Source organism: Chiloscyllium plagiosum, unplaced genomic scaffold (genome assembly GCF_037043375.1).
Source record: "Chiloscyllium plagiosum isolate Xiang-an unplaced genomic scaffold, Cpla_swu_hap1 HiC_scaffold_3, whole genome shotgun sequence".
Lineage (NCBI taxonomy): Eukaryota > Metazoa > Chordata > Chondrichthyes > Orectolobiformes > Hemiscylliidae > Chiloscyllium > Chiloscyllium plagiosum.
The window spans coordinates 152775710-152797867 of NW_028270141.1; the positions used below are offsets into that span (position 1 = coordinate 152775710).

General features: G+C 43.0%; 1 protein-coding gene across 1 annotated transcript; it reads left to right on the top strand.

Annotated features, from left to right (window-relative positions):
• The first annotated feature begins 58 nt into the window (after positions 1 to 58).
• On the top strand, positions 59 to 19853 carry mad2l1bp (MAD2L1 binding protein). The gene is made up of 2 exons (XM_043687360.2): positions 59 to 349; positions 17409 to 19853. The coding sequence occupies exons 1-2, from the start codon at positions 74 to 76 to the stop codon at positions 17934 to 17936; spliced, it is 804 nt and encodes a 267-aa protein (XP_043543295.2). The 5' UTR covers positions 59 to 73; the 3' UTR covers positions 17937 to 19853.
• The last annotated feature ends 2305 nt before the right edge of the window (positions 19854 to 22158 follow it).

The window sequence follows — 22158 nt, forward strand, 5'->3', positions numbered from 1 at the left end:
GCGCGCGGGTGATTCAAATTGAAAATAACGGTCAGGGGACGGGACCTAGGCGCGCAAGCGCACTGTAACTAACATGGCAGCTGCGGCTGGGCAGCTGACAATGGCGGACAAGGGGAAATCTGGATTGACGGTTGAGGAGTTCCCGGGGCTCGGATCGGTAGAGGGAAGCAGGGAAAACAGCTCAGACCGGGGAGGCGATGAGTTGCCGGTCCTATTTCCCGGACCGGTGAGTGCGGATAGCTGCTGCCGACTGGTGTGTGAGCTCCTGAAACATGTCTTGTACCAGAGGCAGCAGTTACCACTCCCTTATCAGCAACTGGCTTTCTTCAGTAGGACTGACTCTGGCCTGGTGAGTAAAACCGCTCCGCCAATATTACCCTAAAACAGATTGGGGTTAGGAACGACAATAGAGTTGATTAGATCATCCGCCCTGTCTCCCTCCGTCATTGTATTGAGATTTTACAGCATAGAAGGAGGCCCTTCGGTCCATTGTATACGTGTCTGTCATCAAATATCCATCTATTCTATTTCCATTTCCCAGCACTTAGCGTCTCAAATGTTCCTGATGGTTCCTGCCCTTTCAGGCAGTGAGTTCCAAATTCCCACTGCCCTCAGGATAAGAAAAATTACTTTCCTCAAATCTCCTCTAAACCTCCTGCTCCTTGCTTTAATGGTCCCCAGTTATTACTCTCTCTACTAAGGGGAAATGGTTTGGACACCTCAATCCGATCTTCCCCTCAAACTTTACTGTTCTAAGGAAGTTAAAAATCACACAACACCAGGTTATAGTCCAACAAGTTTATTTGGAAGTACAAGTTTTTGGAGTGCTGCTCCTTTATCAGTGGGGCAGGATCGTAGGACGCAGAATTTCTCGGAAAAGATCAAAGTGTCCTACAACTGATGCAATATATTAAACAAACCTAGATTGCTGTTATGCCTTTAATCATTTAGACTGGGTTGCAGGTATCATTTCATTAATATGTAAATCATAGAACTTCTTTCAAGTTACCTTCCCAAGATAACTTAGGGTTTTATTTAAAGAAGTGACATCCCAGCTCAGGCATTTTTATGAATTCCTACTTTGGAAATAGAACCAGTCTGACTCAAGATTGGGATACAGACAGATTCTAATGCATTGTCTGACCTGAGATGTCACGTTGTTATTTAAAACCTAAAGTTATCTTTGGAATGTGACTTAGAGTCATTGTGATGTACAGCATGGAAACAGACCCTTCGGTCCAACCCGTCCATGCCGACCAGATATCCAAACCCAATCTAGTCCAACCTGCCAGCACCCGTCCCATGTCACTCCAAACCCTTCCTATTCATGTACCCATCCAAATGCCTTTTAAATGTTGCGATTGTACCAGCCTCCACCACTTCCTCTGGCAGCTCATTCCATATACATACCACCCTCTGTGTGAAAAGGTTGCCCCTTAGGTCTCTTTTATATTTTACCCCTCTCACCCTAAACCTATACTCTCTAGTTCTGGACTCCCCGACCCCAGGGAAAAGACTTTGCCTATTTACCCTATCCATGCCCCTCATGATTTTGTAAACCTCTATAAGGTCACCCCTCAACCTCCGATGCTCCAGAGAAAACAGTCCCAGCCTGTTCAGCCTCTCCCTATAACTCATCCTCCAACCCTGGCAACATCCTTGTAAATCTTTTCTGAACCCTCAAGTTTCACAACAACTTTCCGATAGGAAGGAGACCAGAATTGCACGCAATATTCCAACAATGGCCTAACCAATGTCCTGTACAGCCGCAACATGACCTCCCAACTCCTGTACTCAATACTCTGACCAATAAAGGAAAGCATACCAAACGCCTTCTTCACTATCCTATCTACCTGTGACTCCACTTTCAAGGAGCTATGAACCTGCACTCCAAGGTCTCTTTGTTCAGCAACACTTCCAAGGTCCTTATCATTAAGTGTATAAGTCCTGCTAAGATTTGCTTTCCTAAAATGCAGCACCTTGCATTTATCTGAATTAAACTCCATCTGCCACTTCTTGGCTCATCTGGTCAAGATCCTGTTGTAATCTGAGGTAACCCTCTTCGCTGTCCACTACACCTCTGGTTTTGGTGTCACCTGATCAGGTCCTGGGGATTTATCCACCTTTAAGCATTTCAAGACATCCAGCACTTCCTCCTCTGCAATATGGACATTTTACAAGGTGTCAACATCTATTTCCCTACTTTCTATATCTTCCGTATCCTTTTCCACAGTAAATACTGATGCAAAATACTCGTTTAGTATCTTCCCCATTTTCTGCGGCTCCACACAAAGGCTGCCTTGCTATTCTTTGAGGGGCCCTATTCTCTCCGTAGTTATCCTTTTGTCCTTTATGTATTTGTAAAAACCCTTTGGATTCTCCTTAATTCTATTTGCCAAAGCTATCTCATGTACCGTCTTTGCCTTCCTGATTTCCCTCTTAAGTATACTTCTACTGCCTTTATACTCCTAAGGATTCACTCGATCTATCCTGTCTATACTTGACATATGCTTCCTTCTTTTTCTTAACCAAACAATAGACAATAGGTGCAGGAGTAGGCCATTCTGCCCTTCAAGCCTGCACCACCATTCATTATGATCATTGCTGATCATCCTCAATCAGTATCCTGTTCCTGCCTTATCTCCATAATTCTTGATTCCACTATCCTTGAGAGCTCTATCCAACTCTTTCTTAAACACATCCAGAGACTGGGCATCCACTGCCTTCTGGGGCAGAGCATTCCACACACCCACCGCTCTCTGGGTGAAGAAGTTTCTCCTCATCTCTGTCCTAAATGGTCTACCCCTTATTTTTAAGCTGTGTCCTCTGGTTCAGCACTCCCCATCAGCGGAAACATGTTTCCTGCCTCCAGAGTGTCCAATCCTTTAATAATCTTATACGTCACAATCAGATCCCTCTCAGTCTTCTAAACTCAAGGGTATACAAGCCCAGTCGCTCCAATCTTTCAACATAGGATAGTCCTGCCATTCCAGGAATTGACCTCGTGAACCTACGCTGCGCTCCCTCAATAACCAGAATGTCTTTCCTCAAATTTGGAGACCAGAACTGCACACAGTACTCCAGGTGCGATCTCACCAGGGCCCTGTATAGCTGCAGAAGAACCTCTTTGCTTCTATACTCAATCTCTCTTGTTATGAAAGCCAGCATGCTATTAGCCTTCTTCACTACCTGCTGTATCTGCATGCTGGCCTTCATTAACTGGTGTACAAGAACACCCAGAACTCTTTGTACTGCCCCTTTACCGAACTTGATTCCATTTATCTGCCTTCCTGTTCTTGCCACCAAAGTGGATGACCATACATTTATCCACATTAAACTGCATCTGCCATGCATCTGTCCACTCACCTAACCTGTCCAGGTCACCCTGTAATCTCCTAACATCCTCCTCACATTTCACCCTGCCAACCTTCTTTGTATCATCAGCAAATTTGCTAATGTTGCTATTAATACCATCTTCTATATCATTAATATATATTGTAAAAAGCTGCGGTCCCAGCACTGATCCCTGCGGTACCCTACTGGTCACCGCCTGCCATTCCGAAAGGGAGCCGTTTATCACAACCTCTTGTTTCCTGTCAGCCAACCAATTTTCAGTCCAAGTCAGTACTTTGCCCCCAATACCATGCGCCCTAATTTTGCTCACTAACCTCCTATGTGGGACTTTATCAAAGGCTTTCTGAAAGTCCAGGTACACTACATCCACTGGATCTCCCTTGTCCATCTTCAGAGTTACGTCCTCAAAACATTCCAGAAGATTAGTCAAGCATGATTTCCCCTTCATAAATCCATGCTGACCCTGACCCATCCTGTTACTGCTATCCAGATGTGTCGTAATTTCATCCTTTATAATTGACTCCAGCATCTTTCCCACCACTGAGGTCAGACTAACTGGTCTATAATTTCCTGCTTTCTCTCTCGCTCCTTTCTTAAAAAGTTGTACAACATTAGCCACCCTCCAATCTGCAGGAACTGATCTTGAATCTATCGAACTCTGGAAAATAATCACCAACGCATCCACGATTTCTAGAGCCACCTCCTTCAGTACCCTGGGATGTAGTCCATCAGGCCCCAGGGACTTATCAGCCTTCAGACCTAACAGTCTCTCCAACACCAATTCCTGGCAAATATAAATTCCCTTCAGTTCAGGTCCTTCAGCCACTGTTGCCTCTGGGAGATTGCTTGTGTCTTCCCCATTGAACACAGATCTTAAGTACCAATTCAACTCTTCTGCCATTTCTTTCCCCATAATATATTCCCCTGTTTCTGTCTTCAAGGGCCCAATTTTAGTCTTAACCATTTTTTTCCCTTTCACATACCTAAAAAAGCTTTCACTATCCTCCTTCATGTTTTTGGCCAGTTTACCTTCGTACCTCATTTTTTCTCTGCGTATTTCCTTCTTAGTAATCTGTTGTTCTTTAAAAGGTTCCCAGTCCTCCGTTTTCCAACTCATCTTTGCTATGTTATACTTTTTCTCTTTTAACTTTATATGTTTCTTAACTTCCCTTGTCAGCCACGGCCACCCCTGCATCCTCATAGGATCTTTCTTCCTTTTTGGAATGATCTGATCCTGCATCTCCTGCATTATACCCAGAAATATCTGCCATTTTCCTCCACTGTCATCCCTGCTAAGGTATTGCACCATTGAACTTTGGCCAGCTCCTCCCTCATAGCTCCATAGTTCCCTTTATTCAATTGAAATATTGTCACTGCCGATTGTACCCTCTCCCTTTCAGATTGCAGATTGAAGCTTATTGTATTATGGTCACTACCTCCTAATGGCTCCTTCACTTCGAGGTCCCTGATCAATTCTGGTTCATTGCACACTACCAGATCCAGAATTGCCTTCTCCCTGGTAGGCTCCAGCACCAGCTGTTCTAAGAATCCATCTCGGAGGCACTCCACAAAGTCTCTTTCTTGAGGTCCAATACCATTCTGATTCTCCCAGTCTACCTGCAAGTTGAAATCCCTCATAACAACTGTAGTAACATCTTTGCGACCAGCCAATTTCATCTCCTTATTCAACTTCCACCCTACACCCATACCTACTGTTTGGGGGCTTGTAGATAACTCCCAAGAGGGTCTTTCTACCCTTAGAATTTCTCAGCTCTATCCATACTGACTCTACATCCCCTGATTCTAGGTCCCCCTGCACAAGGGACTGAATATCATCCCATACCAACAGGGCCACCCCACCCCCTCTGCCTGTCAGTCTGTCCTTACGAAAGCACGTGTAGCCTTGAATATTCATTTCCCAGGCCCTGTCCACTTGAAGCCATGTCTCAGTTATCCCCACAATATCGTAGCTGCCAATTTCCAAGTGAACCTCAAGCTCATCCATCTTATTTCTAATACTTTGTGCTTTCATATATAGTATTTTTAATTTGTTACTGCCCTCACCCTTCCATCACTCCTATTTCACTCAACCTTACGGCATGATCCCTTTTTGAGTTTTCTGCTTCATTGATACCATTGTCTTTCTTGACTTCCCTTGTTCTAACTTTCCCTTCAATTTCCTCCTTAAACTTCCAGTTTGTCCCCTCCCCCCCGCTATTTAGTTTAAACGCAACTGTGTTGCAGTAGCAAACCTGCCTGCCAGAATGCTGGTCCCCAACCTATTAAGGTGCAAACCGTCTCTTTTGTATAATTTATGCTTACCACAAAACATATCCCAGTGATCCAAGAATTTAAATCCTTGTTTCCTGCACCAGTTCCCCAGCCACACGTTCAAGTCCATTATCTCCCTGTTCCTGGCCTCTCCAGCCGACGATCTGGAAGCAAACTGGAGATAGCAAACCGGAGATAACCACCCTGGACGTCCTGCTTTTCAGCCTTCTTCCTAGTTCTCCGAAGTCCCGCTGTAGTATGTTCCTCCTCTTCTTCCCGACATCATTTGTGCCGACATGTACCAACATCTCTGGCTCTTCACCTTCGCCCTTGAGGATTTCCTGCACTCTGTCTGTGATGTCCTTAATCCTGGCACCAGGAAGGCAACACACCATCCTTAAATTCCACCTGTTGCCACAGAAACCCCGTTCAGTTCCTCTCACTATGGAGTCCCCTATCACTACGGCTCTGTGCGATGTCTGACTCCTCGGCTCTGCCCCCATGCCACCTTTTGATTGACAGACCTGACCGCCTCGCGGACTGGCAGTGTCATCTGTCTCTACTGTTTCCAAAAGATTCAACTTGTTCCTGACAGGTACTTCCCCTGCGGTCTCTTGCACCTGTCTCCTCTCTGCCTTCCTCATCATCTCTCTTCTAGTATGGTCGGTATAATAACCTCGCTGAAGGTCCTGTCCAGAAAGATCTCGTTCTGTCGGATGAGTCTAAGGTCCTCGAATTCTTTCTTCAGTGCTGCGATATGCTCTGTCAGTAGCTGAACATGCACACACTTTCCACAGATATACGAGCCAGATACACCAGAGTCGTTGACCTCCCACATCATGCACGTGGCACACTGAACCAGCTGGGCAGTCATGCTCAGCTCTTCAACTGTGGCGTAATCGCTTCACTCAACCTCCTTGTCGAAGACTCCTGAGCTAAAGACTCTCTCTTCTCTCAACAGGAACCTCCCTGGACTCTCTTTTTGGGGCAAGTCTGTGGACTTTAAAGTAGGGTGGGAGGGAAGCCCTACTTTGTAGGACCTGGGGTCGAGAACACACCCACTCAAGTAACAATCATTTTCCTTCCCAACCAGCTCTGTGCTCCGACTTCACTTCCGCCCAGCTCCCGCCGCTCTCTGCTGCAAAAACACTCAATTTCTTTAGTCATCCAGCATTCCCTATACCTACCAGGCTTTCCTTTCACCCTAACAGGAATATACTTTCTCTGGATTCTCGTTATCTCATTTCTGAAGGCTTCCCATTTTCCAGCCGTCCCTTTGTCTGTGAACATCCGCTCCCAATCACCTTTTGAAAGTTCTTGCCTAATATGGCCAAAATTGGCTTTCTCCAATTTCGAACTTTAACTTTTAGATCTGGTCTATCCTTTTCCACCACTATTTTAAAACTAATAGAATTATGGTGGCCGGCCCCAAAGTGCTCCCCCACTGACACCTCAGTCACCTGCCCTGCCGTATTTCCCAAGAGTAGGTCAAGTTTTGCACCTTCTGTAGTAGTTACGTCCACATACTGAATCAGACAATTGTCTTGTACACATTTAATAAATTCCTCTCCATCTAAACCCTTAACACTATGGCAGTCCCAGTCGATGTTTGGAAAGTTAAAATCACCAACCATAACCTCCCTATTATTCTTACAGATAACTGAGATCTCCTTACATGTTTGTTTCTCAATTTTCCTCTGACTATTAGGGGTCTATAATATAATTGCAATTATAATATATATAATCCCTTTCTTATTTCTTAGTTCCACCAAATAACTTCCCTGGATGTATTTCTGGGAATACCCTCCCTCAGCACAGCTGCAATGCTATCCCTTCTCAAAAATGCCACTCCCCCTCCTCTCTTGCCTCCCTTTCTACCTTTCCTGTAGCATTTGTAATCTGGAACTTTAAGTTGCTAGTCCTGCCCAACCCTGAGCCATGTTTCTGTAATTGCTATGATATCCCAGTCCCATGTTCCTCATCATGCCCTCAGTTCATCTGCCTTCCCCGTTTGGCCCCTTGCATTGAAATAAATGCAGTCTAATTTATTAGTCCTACCTTGTCCCTGCCTGTCCTGACTGTTTGACTCTCTTTTGTTCTCAACTGTACCAGCCTCAGATTGATTTCTTTCCTCACTATCTCCCTGGGTCCCACCTCCCCACCTTACTAGTTTAAATCCTCCCGAGCAGTTCTAGCAAATTTCCCTGCCCGTATATTTGTCCCCTTCCAATTTAGGTGCAATATGTCCTTCTTGTACAGGTCACTTCTACCCCAAAAGAGGCTCCAATGATCCACAAATGTGAATCCTTCTCCTATACACCAGCTCCTCAGCCATGCATTCATCTGCTCTATCCTCCTATTCCTGCCCTCACTAGCTCAGCACTGGGAGTAATCCAGATATTACTACTGTCCAGGACCTCCTTTTTAAATTCCTGCCTACTCTGTGTAATCAAGCCTTCAGAATTTCAACCTTTTCCTTCCTATGTGTTGGTTCCAATGCGGACAATGACCTCTTGCTGGCCCCTCTTCCCCCATGAGAACATTCTACACCTTCTCTGAGACATCCTTGATCCTGGCACCAGGGAAGCAACACACCATTCTGCTTTTTCGCTGCTGCCCACAGAAACATCTGTCTGTACCTCGGTCTAGAGAATCCCTTAACACAATTGATCTCATGGAACCCGACGTAGGCCTCCTCGTATTAGAGCCAGTCCCAATACCAGTAACTTGGCTGTTCATGCTACGTTCCCCTGAGAATCCATCACCCCCTACATTTTCCAAAACAGCATACCTGTTTGAAATGGATAAAGCCACAGAAGACTCTTGCACTAGCTGCCTACTTCTTTTATCTTTCCTGGAGTTAACCCATCTATGTGACTGTATCTGAGACTTCTCTTTTCTCCCACCTCCACTTCCTTTAACTGCCATCCATTACATACTGTTGCTGTTGCAAATTCCTCATTGCTTCTAACTATCTCCAACCGATCCATTCGATCTGGTAAGATTCACAACCAACAGCATTTATTACAGATATAATCCGCAGTGACCCTTAAACTCTCTTTAAACTCCCACATCTGACAAGAAGCACATCACTCAACTAAAGGCCATTTTTGCTCCTTCACAATCTACAGACCCAGAAAATAATACCGTCTTATTCCTCTACAAAACACAGTCCCAGGTTAGATGAATAGTTATGGCTTATGTTTTAAGTTTAATCAAGAGACATATCTCAAAAAAGAAAGAACCCACTCTTCGCACTACTGCAGACGTTCTGTAGGCCACTTAAAACAATTAACTTATCTGATTCTGTGCTGTGAACTTCGCCCAAACAGTTCCTCCAAGATCAATTGTGAATTTCACTGTTGTTAATTTTCCCAGACTTACTCCGATGTCCAGCGATACATGAATTCAAACAGCAAAGGCAGTACTGTGCAGGTTCTCTCTGGTGTCAGTTTCTTTTTCTCTCTCTCTCTCTCTCTCTCTCTCTCTCTCTCTCTCTCTCCCCCTGCACTGACCTCACCACGTGCTTCTTTTGTCTGTTCTTCTCCCTTTTAAAACTGCTGTTGTTTTGACTTTTTTTTCCAAAGTTCTAAAACAATGCAACAGCATATACAACAGTAATTGCTGCTCCTGGGATTCGAGGAAATCACCTCCAACACCGAAAATACCTCAAAAAAGGAGCAGCTGTTACAGCCAGAAATTTTTCCCGTCACTTGAAAGAAGTTCTGGGATTTACATATTAATGAATCGAAACCTGCAACTCATTGTAAGTGATTAAAGACTGAACAGCAATCTAGGTCTGTTCAATACATTACATCAGTTGTATGGCACTTTGATCTTTTACTATAAAGATCTGCGTCCTACGATCCTGTCCCACTAGCTACCTGACAAAGAAGCAATGCTTTGAAAGCTTGTACTTCCAAATAACCCTGTTGGACTATAACCTGGTGTTGTGTGATTTTTAACTTTGTCCACCTCAGTCCAATACCGGCACCTCCACACCACGTTCTAAGGAAAACAACTGCAGACTCTAAATTTACAGTATATTATTCTTCACTCTCCCTGGTGTATTCACATGCTTCCTTTACCGTGACCAGAACTGCATACAGTACTCCTGCAGCTATGTCCTTACTCATAGAATCCCTACAGGGTGGAAGCAGCTCTTCAGCCCAACAAGCCCATACCGACCCTCTGAAGACTATCACACCAAACCCATTCCCCTACCCTGTTACTCTGTTTCTACCCCTGACTAATGTCTAACCTATGCATCCCTGAACACTATAGACAATTTAGCATGGCCAGTTCACCCAGCCTGCACATTGTTGGATTGTGGGAGGAAACAGGAGCACCTGAGAAAACCCAAGCAGACATGGGGAAAATGTGCAAGCTCCACACACGGTCGCCCCGTGCTGGGATCCAAACTGGGTCCCTGGCACTGTGAGGCAGCAGTGCTAACCACTGAGCCACCATCCTGCCTCTTGTTGAGATAATTGTATCATTGATAGCCATGGATGTCGTGCAGGAAGACGGGAGGATAGCTAATATTTGCCATTATTTAAGAAAGGATGCAAAAAAACCCAGGGAACTACAGATTCGTGAACAGTACGTCAGTTGAAGGGGCTGTGGTGGCCAGGTCATTGAGTGAATTTAAGACTGAGATTGGCTCTTGAGTATCGAGGATTATGGGGAGAATGGGGTTAAGAAACTTAACAGCCATGAACAAATGGTGGAGCAGACTCTATGGGCTGAATGGTCTAATTTCTGCTCCTACGTTTTATGGGATCCTGAAAGACAGGATTTACATGCATTTGGAAAGGTAAGGACTGATTAGAGGTAACAATATGCCTTTATGTGTGGGAAAGTATGTCTCTCAAATTTGATTGCATTCTTTGACAAGGTGACCAAGAAAGTTGATGAAGGCAGAGCAGTGGGTGGTGTCTATGTGGACTTTAACAAGGCCTTCAACAAGGTTCTGCACGGTTGACTGGTTAGTAAGGCTAGATCACGTGGGATCCATGGAGGGCTAACCAATTGGATGCAAAATTAGCTTGATGCTCGGTGGCAGAGCATGGTGATAGAGGATTGATGTTCAGACTGGAGGCCTGTGACCATTGGTGTGCTGTAAGGATCAGTGCTGGGTCCAGTGTTTGTCATTTGAAATAAATGATTTTTGGTGAAAATATAAGAGGCATGGTTAGTAAGTTTGTGATGACACCAAAATTAGCGGCATAGTGGGTAATGAAAGTGGTTATGAGTACAATGGGTCAGTGTTTCGAGGAGTGGCAGATGGTTTAGATAAATGCTTCATTGCATTTTGTTAAGACAAACCAGGGCAGGGCTTATACCACTCATGATAGGACCTGGGGGAGTGTTGTCAAATAGATCTAGGATGCAGAAAAGACTTACAAGAAAGTTACTGAGACTGGGGGGTTTGAGTTGTAAGGAGAGGCTGGGACTCCAGCAGAGGAGGCTGAACGGTGTCCTTATAGAGGTTTATAAAATCATGAGGGTCATAGATTAGGTGAATAAGCAAGGTATTTTCCCCAGGGTGGGAGAGTCCAACACTAAAGACGTTTAAGGTAAGAGGGGAAAGATTCAAAGGGGACCTGAGGAGCACCTTTTTCACACAGGGAATGATGTGCATATGGAATGAGCTGCTTGAAGAAGTAGTAGAGGTGGATACAGTTACAACATTTAAAAGATATTTGGACAGGTATATGGATAGAAAAGGTATACAGAGATATGGGTCAAATGCAGCCAAATAGGATTAGTTCAATCTCGAAAACCTGGTCAGCATGGAAAAGTTTGGCCGAAGGATCTGTTTTCGTGCTGCATGAGTCTCTAACAAATGTTCTATACAGCTCCATTATAACCACTAAAATAAAATGAAAAAAAATGCCAGAAGTCTAAAGCAAACAAAAATAGAAACCTTTTAAGGATCTAAACTCTTTTCTCTCCACCAATGCTGCCAAACCTGCTGAGTTTCTCCAGCAATTTCTATTTCCATCATTACCTTGACTAATAAAGGCAAGTTTCCCATATGCCTATTTAATCACCTCACCTGCTGCCATCAAGACCCCTGTGTTCATCCCTTTGTTTGTCCTGCATTCTGCTACTCAATGTAAAAATGTGGCATCTCTAACTTTTCAGGATTAAATTCCATTTGCCCCTGTTCAGTTTATTTATGTCTTCCTGTAGTCTGTTTACCATGCCACCAATTTTTGTGCTGTGAACTTACTGTACTCTCCCATGAATGTACACTGCAGATAATGAGGTACCCAGCACCAAACCCTGTGGTATGGCTTCCAGTCAAAAAAAACGCTCTTTGATCATCACCCTCTGCTTTCTTCCACTAAGCAAATTCTGCCAAATTTACCAGGAATTTGTGGCAAATTCAGCTGGCAACTTAATAAAACAGAAGCTCTGGTCAGGTAGCATCTATGGAGAGAGAAACAGTTAACAATGAAGTCCGATATGACTCTTCAGAATTGCAGTAATCTGTATTCAATTACTCTGTCTTCAATGCTAGCTGAAAGAAGAGGGTGGTGGTTGATGGGAAATGTTCATCCTGGAGTTCAGTTACCAGTGGTTTACCACAGGATCTGTTTGGGTCCACTGCTGTTTGTCATTTTTCTAAATGACCTGGATGAGGGTGTAGAAGGGTGGGTTAGTAAATTTGAGGATGATACTAAGGTTGATGGAGTTGTGGATAGTGCTGAACGATGTTGCAGTTACAGAGGGACATAGATCAGCCGCAGAGCTGGGCTGAGAGATGGCAAATGGAGTTTAATGTGGAAAAGTATGAGGTGATTCACTTTGGAAGGAGTAACAGGAATACAAAGTACTGGGCTAATGGTAAGATTCTTGGCTGTGTGGCTGAGCAGAGAGATCTGTATCCATGAACATATGTACATAGCTCCCTGAAAGTAGCCACCCAAGTTGATAGGGTTGTTAAGAAAGCATACGGTGTGTTAGCTTTTCTTGGTAGAGGCATTGAGTTTCGGAGCCATGAGATCATGCTGCAACTGTACAAAACTCTGGTGCAGCTGCAATTAGAGTATTTAGATTACTTTCACTTCGGCTCAACAAGTCCACACCAACCCTCCGAAGAGTAACCCACCCAGACCCATTCCCCTACGTTTACCCCTTCACCTAACGCTATGGGCAATTTAGCATGGCCAATTCACCTAACCTGCACATTTTTGGACTGTGGGAGGAAACTGGAGCACCTGAAGGAAACCCACGCAGACACGGGAAGAATGTGCAAATCCACACAGACAGTTGCCTGAGGCGGGAATTGAACCTGGGTCTCTGGCGCTGTGAGGCAGCAGTGCTAACACTGTGCCACTGTGTCCAGTTCTGGTGGCCACTTTATAGGATGGATGAGGAAACATTGGAGAGGATGCAGAGGAGATTTACCAGGATGTTGTCTGGTATGGAGGGAAGATCTTATGAGGAAAGTCTGAGGGATGTGAGGTTATTTTCGTTAGAGAGAAGACGGTGTCTTAATAGAGACAGAAGATTGTCAGAGGATTAGATAGGGTAGACAGTGAGAGGCTTTTTCCCCAGATGGTGGTGGCTAGCATGAGGGACATAACTTTTAAATTGAGGAGTGACAGACCCAGGACAGAGGTCAGAGGTAGTTCCTTTACTCCGTAGTAGGGGTGTGGAATGCCCTGCCTACAACAGTGGTAGACCTGTCAACTTTAACACATTTAAATGGTCATTGGATAAACATATGATTGATAATGGAGTAGTGCAGGTTAGCTGGGGTTCAGATTGGTTTCACAGGCTGGTGCAACATCGAGGGCCGAAGGGCCTGTATTGCGCTGTAATATTCGATGTTCTGCAGCTGAGTTTTTTTCATACCACATTTTGCGTGGTAATTTTTTTCACCTATTAACCCCCCTCATCTTTAGTTTTTTTTTGTATTCAGAAGTGCTTTTGCATGTAACTGAATATTTTTATCCCCGTCACTAAATGAACCGTAGTTTCTCTTTTCTCTTTCAGCCCCCATAAGTACCCCTCAATCTTTATTTGTTTTAATATTCAAAAACCACTAATCTTTTTCATTCTGTGCTTTTTTGACTTTACTCAATGGAGTTGATATTATTCATTAACTTTATGTCCTAGTCTTGCCTGATGGAAATATTTTGATCAGATGTAGATATTTTTATACAACCTGTTCAGAGATGTTATTACTCACATCTAGTGTAGATGGGACCTCAACCTAGGTCTCCTATCCTAGAGGTGAGGACACTACCACTGTGTCACAAGAGCCCCTCTCTCTCAAATCTATTTTTATTCTATATCCAGTTGTGTTCATATATGCTGCTGAATAGTTTTTTTCAATTATCAGAAGCCTTCAGGGAAGTTAGTGTCCAGAGCAGTTCAGACTCAAACCTAGGCTTCTTGGCACCATCTTTAATTGTTATAGATATTTCTAATTTGTCTGTTCAGAGATAATACATACATCCTGAGCAGGTGGGTCATGAACTGGGAGCCCTGGGTCAGAGGCAGGGCCATTGCCACCACTACAGAAGCCTACATTTAAACTTTAGATATTTTGCTAATCAACATGTTCAGAGATGCTATGACACCTCTGGAGCAGGTTAGACTTGAAATCCAGATCTCCTGACCCAGAGATAGGGACACTACCACTGTGTCACAGGGGCCGATCTCTAATTTTCAGATATTTTCTAGTCAGCCTGCTGAGAGGTGTTATTAAAAACTTCTGGAGCAGGTGGGATTTGAATCCAGGTCTAGAGGCAAGAGCACTGCTCTCTCAAGATAAATAAGACCTTCTCACCCATTCTATCCAAGCCCCTCAATTATATTCTTTTCAGAGCTTCCTTGGTTCCAAGAGATCATCCCCAGCCTATCCAATTTTACCTTATCACTGCATTTTTCTAGTCCTGGCTGCATCCTCATACGTTTTGTTTGTATCTTTTGAGTGCAGTTGTATTTTTTTCTATAATGGGGTGCCCCAGAACTGCAGACAATATATAAGTTGCGACCTAACTTCTTAAAAAATTAATTCATGGAATATGGGTGTCACTAGCTGGGCAAACGTCTATTGCCCATCCCTGGTTGCCCTTGAGAGTGTGGTACTGTGCTAACTTTCTAAACCTGGGAAATTCCCTGATTTTAATCAAGTGACCCTGAAAGAATAATAGAAACCCTACAGTGTGGAAGCAGGCCATTCGGCCCATCATGTCCACACGGCCCTGCCGAAGACCATTCCACCCAGACCTCCCCACCTTCCACCCCATTCGCTTTTGCCACTGTGCCTGTCTCTCTCACATTTCTCTTGTACTCATCCAGCTTGCTTTTTCCACTGGCTCAATGAACAAGAGGTGGCCATTCTGCCCTTCGAGTCTGCACCACAGTTTAATAAGATGTGATCTGATTTTCAGCTCAACTCTATATTCCGGCATTTCCCCAATAATCTTTCTTTCACTTGATGATCGATGAGAGTCGAGTATTGGATGGTGTCTACACGGATTTTAGTAAGGCTTTCAACAGGATCCTTGGTAGACTCATCCAGAAGATTAAGGTGCATGGGATCCACTGTGACTTGGCTGTGTGGATTCACCATTGGTTTGCCCATAGAAAGCAGAGAGTAATGGTGGAAAGGTATTTTCAGGCTGGGGGTCAGTGACTAGTGATGTTCCATGAGATCCATATTGGAACCTCTGCTGTTTGTGATATATATTAATGACTTGGATGAAAATGTAGATGGATGGGTCAGTAAGTTTGCAGACGATACAAAGATTGATGGAGTTTGGATAGTATAGAAGGTTGTCAAAGGGTATAGCAGGATATAGATCAGTTGCAGAAATAGGCAGAGAAATGACAGATGGAGTGTAATCTTGGGGTTCAAGTACAAAGCTTCCTTGAAAGTGGCCATGCAAGTAGATAGGGTGGTAAAGGTGGTGTATAGCATGCTTGCCTTTATTGGTTGGGGAATTGAATACAAGAGTCAGGATGTCATGTTGCAGCATTATAAAACTTTGGTTAACCAGACTGCATTTAGAGTATTGCAATCACTTGTGGTCACCACATTAGATGAAGGATCTGAAGGCTTTGGAGTGAGTGCAGAAGACGTTTAGCAGGATGTTACCTGAATGAGAGGCTATGAGCCATGCGGAGAGGTTAGAAAAACGCTGCTGTGGTTCTGTTCGCCGAGCTGGAAGTTTTTGTTGCAAACATTTCGTCCCCTGTCTAGGTGACATCCTCAGTGCTTGGGAGCCTCCTGTGAAGCGCTTCTGTGGTGTTTCCTCCGGCATTTATAGTGGCCTGTCCCTGCCGCTTCCGGTTGTCAGTTTCAGCTGTCCGCTGTAGTGGCCGGTATATTGGGTCCAGGTCGATGTGTTTGTTGATGGAGTTTGTGGATGAGTGCCATGCTTCTAGGAATTCCCTGGCTGTTCTTTGTTTGGCTTGCCCTATAATGGTAGTGTTGTCCCAGTTGAATTCATGTAGCTTGTCGTCTGCGTGTGTGGCTACTAGGGATAGCTGGTCATGTCGTTTTGTGGCTAGTTGATGTTCATGGATGCGGATCGTTAGCTGTCTTCATGTTTGTCCTATATAGTGTTTTGTGCAGTCCTTGCATGGGATTTTGTACACTACATTAGTTTTGTTCATGCTGGGTATCGGGTCCTTCGTTCTGGTGAGTTGTTGTCTGAGTGTGGCTGTTGGTTTGTGTGCTGTGATAAGTCCTAGTGGTCGCAGTAGTCTGGCTGTCAGTTCAGAGATGTTCTTGATGTATGGTAGTGTGGCTAGTCCTTTGGGTTGCGGCATTTGCTCGTTCCGTTGTCTTTCCCTTAGGCATCTATTGATGAAATTGCGAGGATATCCGTTTTTGGCGAATACTTTGTATAGGTGTTCCTCTTCCTCTTTTTGCAGTTCTGGTGTGCTGCAGTGTGTGGCCCTTTTGAATAGTGTCCTGATGCAACTTCGTTTGTTAGAAAAACTTTGGTTGTTTTCTCTGGAGCAACAAAAGCTGAGGGGAGACTTGAGATGCATAGATAGGGTTAATGGTCAAATCTTTTTCCCAGAGTTGAAATGTCGAATAATAGGGGCATGTATTTAAAGTGAGAGGATGAAAGTTCAAAGGAGATGTGAGGTGCAACTTTTTTTTCCCCAGAGAGTGGTAGGAGTGGGGAATGCGCTGTAGAGACAGACACAGACACAATATGGGCATGTAAGAGACTTTTAGATAAGCCCATGAAATGGAGGGATATGGACCAAAGGCAAACAGAAGCAATTAGTTTAATTTGGCATCCTATTTAGCACAACATCATAGGCTGAGGGGCCTGTTCCTGTGCTGTACTATTCTACTTACCTCTGCCTTAAACATTCTGCATCTGCTGCCTTTTTAAGAAGGGAATTCGGCATAGCCTGGGCTCAAAGGCAATTCACTTATTCCAGGTATTAGTCTAGGAAACCTTTTCTGAACTGCTTCCACTGTGTTAGCATCCTTCCCTAAGTATCATGACCAGGCACGTACACAGTACTCCAGATGCAGTCTCACCAATACCCTGAGTAATTGAAGTTCACTACTTTTGTATTCAATTCCACTCACAATAAATTATCACATTTTATTTGCTTTCTTGATTATTGAACTATACCAACAAACAAACGTAACAAATAGCAGTGTCATGACATTCCCAACTAATACCATTAGAGAATATCATTCTACTGAGTATAAAATGTGAGGATAAAGACTTCCCATCACCCAGGCTTGTATACTGAATGATCACGTATTGTTTTTACTCTCCTAGGCAGACAATTCCATGTTGTCACATTCGAGGAAAAATGAACAGAATAACTGCAAGAAGTTTCAGAAGGTACTGTCTGAGCTCGATGAGATTTTCCAGAATTTGGAGGCACTGTTCATGCTGACACTGGTTCCTTGTGTGCACATTCTGTTGGGTGGAAATATTGTTAACCCAAAGGAAATGTATGAGATTAACATGGAGCGGATTGTCTTTGGCAGCACTGAGGAGAGCTTGAAAACAGTCTCCTGCATCCGAAAACTTTTCCACACACTGTTTGTCAAGGACATCTTCAATGAATTGAAATCCATTCCTCTGATGAACACTGTGCTACTTGTCCAAGGTCACAGAGATTGTGGAGTTCAGTGGTTCCGACCCAAACTTAACTACAGAATTCCAAACCGCACCAGGAAGCTGGTTATTAACCTCACGTGTGATACTGTGAACTCTACATCAACTCAGCAGACAAGACATTATAGCCATGATGACTATATCTGGTTTCAAGCTCCTATAACAATCAAGGGATTTCATTAATTACCATAAAAATCTTTTCAATAATAGGTGTATCTTTCTGCAACATATAGGTGATGCTTTTTAAATTATAATAGGCTTTTTGAAGTTTTGCCCTTATGTCAAGTTAGAGGAAGAATAGTACTGTAAGTTTATCTCAATTGGACCTCTCTGGGTGACCCTTCCCATTGGAAGAAGATATTAATCATGCTAAATATTAGAGGTAAGAATCTAGTAACACATCAAACTGCTAAGTTGAATCAGAAAATGAGGTAATTGGTTTTAAGTGGTAGATACAACTAACTAAGTTGTATTGTTCAATGAAGGTAAAGTTGTCCAAGTCTTATTGGACGAAAGGGCTGCTTTCTCATTACAGAGAGATGACTGATGGTGGTTTAACCTGAAGGTTACCATTGCTTCGAGCAAGGGGAGAGGTTGAGAAGGGGAGTCCTTTATGGTAACCTTTGCTGATGCAGGAATTGAGCCCATACTGTTCCTATCACTCTGCATTGCCAACCAGCCATCCAGCAAACTGAGCTAACATTGGCAATTATGGAACTGATTGATAAACAGAAGGGGTCAGAATGTCTGATTTGTTTGGTTTTTGCATTCTTGAGCTAAAGTTGGGAATAAGCTTGAGTTTCTATTCTTGAAAGTGATCCAGTGAAAAGGATTAGGCTCTGCTTTGAACCATTGCATACTTGACCTGTCCAGGTTGGTGCAGCGTGAGGGTATTTGATCAAGGTCCACAATAGTAACTGAGTCTCTAGAAGATAGGTGGAGTAGGCCATGTGAACTATCCAACCCCTTCCACCATTTAATAAGACCTTGACTAAACAGTTTTACAACTCCTGATTCCTTCTTATCTCCAAATTTCTTGATTCAATTATGCTGTTGAGGCCATCCGTTTTTGTTTTCCCATGTTTGGTTGGAGTGGAGAGTTACAATTGAGAATTAAACTTCAGTTTGCATTGTTTTTAAAAAAAGGAAAGAACAAAAGACTGTTTTCTATTGGAAATTGGCCTGGAAAAATATGCAGATTAAGTACTGCTTTAAGAACACTATAGACGAACTCGCACCAAGATGTTATGCTTTGGGACCGGCAGCGAGTTGAATGTTGAATTGGTCAATCGAGAGTTAGAGGTCCCAGCTAACTGCTCGGGAGGTTGAAAAAGAAAGAGAAAGCAAAGAGTGAATTGACTGTGACCGGCCAGGAAGGAGGCAGATTTGCTTTAGAAGCTGCTGCACTGGTTTTGTTCTGTCTAGTCATTCTCCAGCTATCAACTTACTGAAAGCTCTGAGAAAAGAATCCCAGTTGTAAGAAATAAGTCTCCAGTGATCTGCAGAAGCTATTTACATTAATCAGTAACTTTGGAATTCAAGCAAGGCATACAGTCTGACGTGCCTGCAATGCAACTCATCAAAGGATTTCATGAGGTCTAGAGTCATTGTTGAAACAGTTATTGAACTGGGAAATTCATAATTTTTTTAATTTATCCCTATTCATTTGTTCTAGTAGTTACATTATTAATACATTGTTAATTTTTGTTTGTTATAAATATGTCCAAGATTTGTTATTTGTAAAGTCTGGTTAGGAACAATTGAGTAATTTTGAGAATTATTGAATCTTTTAGGATCACTGTGTTGCAAATCCAGTAATAATAATTTGGTTTGGCTTGTTATCTGTGTCATAACTGCTTTTAAAAAAAATTATTGGCCTTGGACTTTGATATGCTCAGCACTGCCCTCTGGGTAGAGAATTCCAAAGATTCAACTTTGATTGTTACTTCAAAAAATATTAAAAACAAAGTAATGTGTGCGTGAAAAATCAATGTAAAGAATGATCTAACATTTTATATCAGTTTTTCCAAACATGGTGCTCACAATCAATGTATTTTGAATGAATTTTAAAACATAGATAATAAACTTGTATACACCAAGCTTCCTGTGTGAATTCATTATGTTGTTATTGTTTGTGACTGTTTAGTTCTTTCATGGGATGTGGTTGACAGGAACTGCATTTGTTGTCCACCTCTATTTGCACATGAATTGAATGGTTTAGCATGGTCCATTAAAAGAGTCAACCACATTACTGTGGGTCTGGAATCACATGTAGACAAGACCAGATAAGGGAAGCAAATTTCCTTCCCTAAAAGACATCGCTGAACAAGATGATTTTTATCACTGACCACATTGATTTCTGATTGGCTTCAAATTTGAAGCCAATCATATGAGACCTGACAAAGTAATTTAAGGAGCAGCTCCAAGAGTGAGAAGCCTTTTGTGCTGGAGCAAGATTAATTGTTATGGACTGGGGCAGGTGCCAGCATATTTTTTTCCTCACAGGAGACAAGAGGAATCAAGTCTAAGTAATAGGGCATGAAAGATGAAGGCTGATGCTGCAGCAAAAGCAAAATATCCAAATTGCATAATACCTGGATACCTGACATTCATGACAAAACAAGTAGAATTAGTGCAGAGAGAGACCATTCAACCCATTAAGTCTGCACTGACCCACTGAAGAGCATCCCACCCAGACCCTGTGTCCCACCCTATCTCTGTTTACTGTGACTAATCCACCAATCTTGCACATTCCTAGACACTATTTTTCCAAGGCAATTGGGATGGACAAGAAATGTTTGCTCAGTAACTGATGGAGGTTGTGAACCCCAAAAAGTAAAATGCTCTGTTTTACTGGCTTATCCTAGTGCTTAGAGGCAATGGGAATTCGAGAGTTAGAGGTCCCTTATTGCAATGATTTTTCTATGTATTTGACTGTATGCCTGTCTAGTGGCAGGCAGAGACCAGCGATCACAGCAGGAATCTGGCTGCCCCTGAACAGCCACAAGCCATGTGTGTGTATTTTGTTCCCATGCCCGAGCAAAGATACTATCTTTTTGAATAGGACTGTCAGCCCTGATCAGACATCCCATTAACTACCTCCTGGTTCCATTCATATACTTCCTTGCCAGTTAACAAGAGTATGTGAAGACTAACCACACTACTGATACTAAAACCTAATATCTACCCACTTATCAATTAGCATGAGATTAAGAACAGTAGTCACAAGTTTCTGTGAACAGTTTGATAGTATTACAGGAAGGCAGCCATCTCCAGCTATTGTGAGAGTCAAAAATGCGTTAACGAGATTTGTATTCTGCCCTGGGATCTCAGAATCCTTTGTATCAATTATACTGTAACAAGATTAAAAAATGCTATTTACTTGTAATGTTCAGAGATTTATCTAACAAAACTGCCAGACTCCCTTGGTGGCAGTCTGGATCTCTCCCGCGGTTTCAGAAATAGTGTCTGGGATCTCAAGCTGGTGGCATCCAAAATTAACACAACAAATGTCCATATGTTATGAATTTGTCATGAGCACTGAAGTTAATATTCCACATTAATTTTCCCAATTTTTTCTCAAGCTAATTGTTTTAAGTTTTTTTTTAACCCATTGATTGTCTATTATGGTGGGCGGCATGGTAGCACAGTGGTTAGCACTGCTGCTTCACAGCGCCAGAGACTTCAATTCCTGCCTCAGGCGACTGATTGTGTGGAGTTTGCACATTCTCCCTGTGTCTGCGTGGGTTTGCTCCAGTTTCCTCCCACAGTCCAAAAATGTGCAGGTTAGGTGAATTGGCTATGCTAAATTGCTCGTAGTATTAGGTGAAGCGGTAAATGTAGGGGAATGGGTCTGGTGGGTTGCGCTTCAGCGGGTCAGTGTAGACTTGTTGGGCCGAAGGGCCTGTTTCCACACTAAGTAATCTAATCTAATCTATTCTTACCTTACAAAATACGGATTTTAATAAGTCTGCCATTTCATTGTTTCCTCGTATTAATTCACCACCGTCATCTGAGAACTAATGCTCACTTAAATGGTTCTTCCTATATCTGCAGGAGCACTTGATGTCAGAGACAAAATCAGAAATTTCAAGAAAAACTCAGCTGGTCTGGCAATGTCTTTGGAGATAAAGCAGAGTTGACATCTTGAGTTCAGTGACCCTTCTTCAGAACTTGATGTCTGTTTCATATTTCTTATGAAACATATTTTTGCCCTCTTGCTCTTATTTTCACATTTTCTGATTGTCTAAAACCACTATTTACAGCATTGTAAAGTTTTCTTTGTTTGATGCTGCCCTAATCTTATTAGTTATTTAGCAATGAAACACCAATTTTTTTGAGTTGGATCTGAAATGACGGCCATTGCTTAACTGCTGACAATGTTTAATTGATTTTCCATCCATGT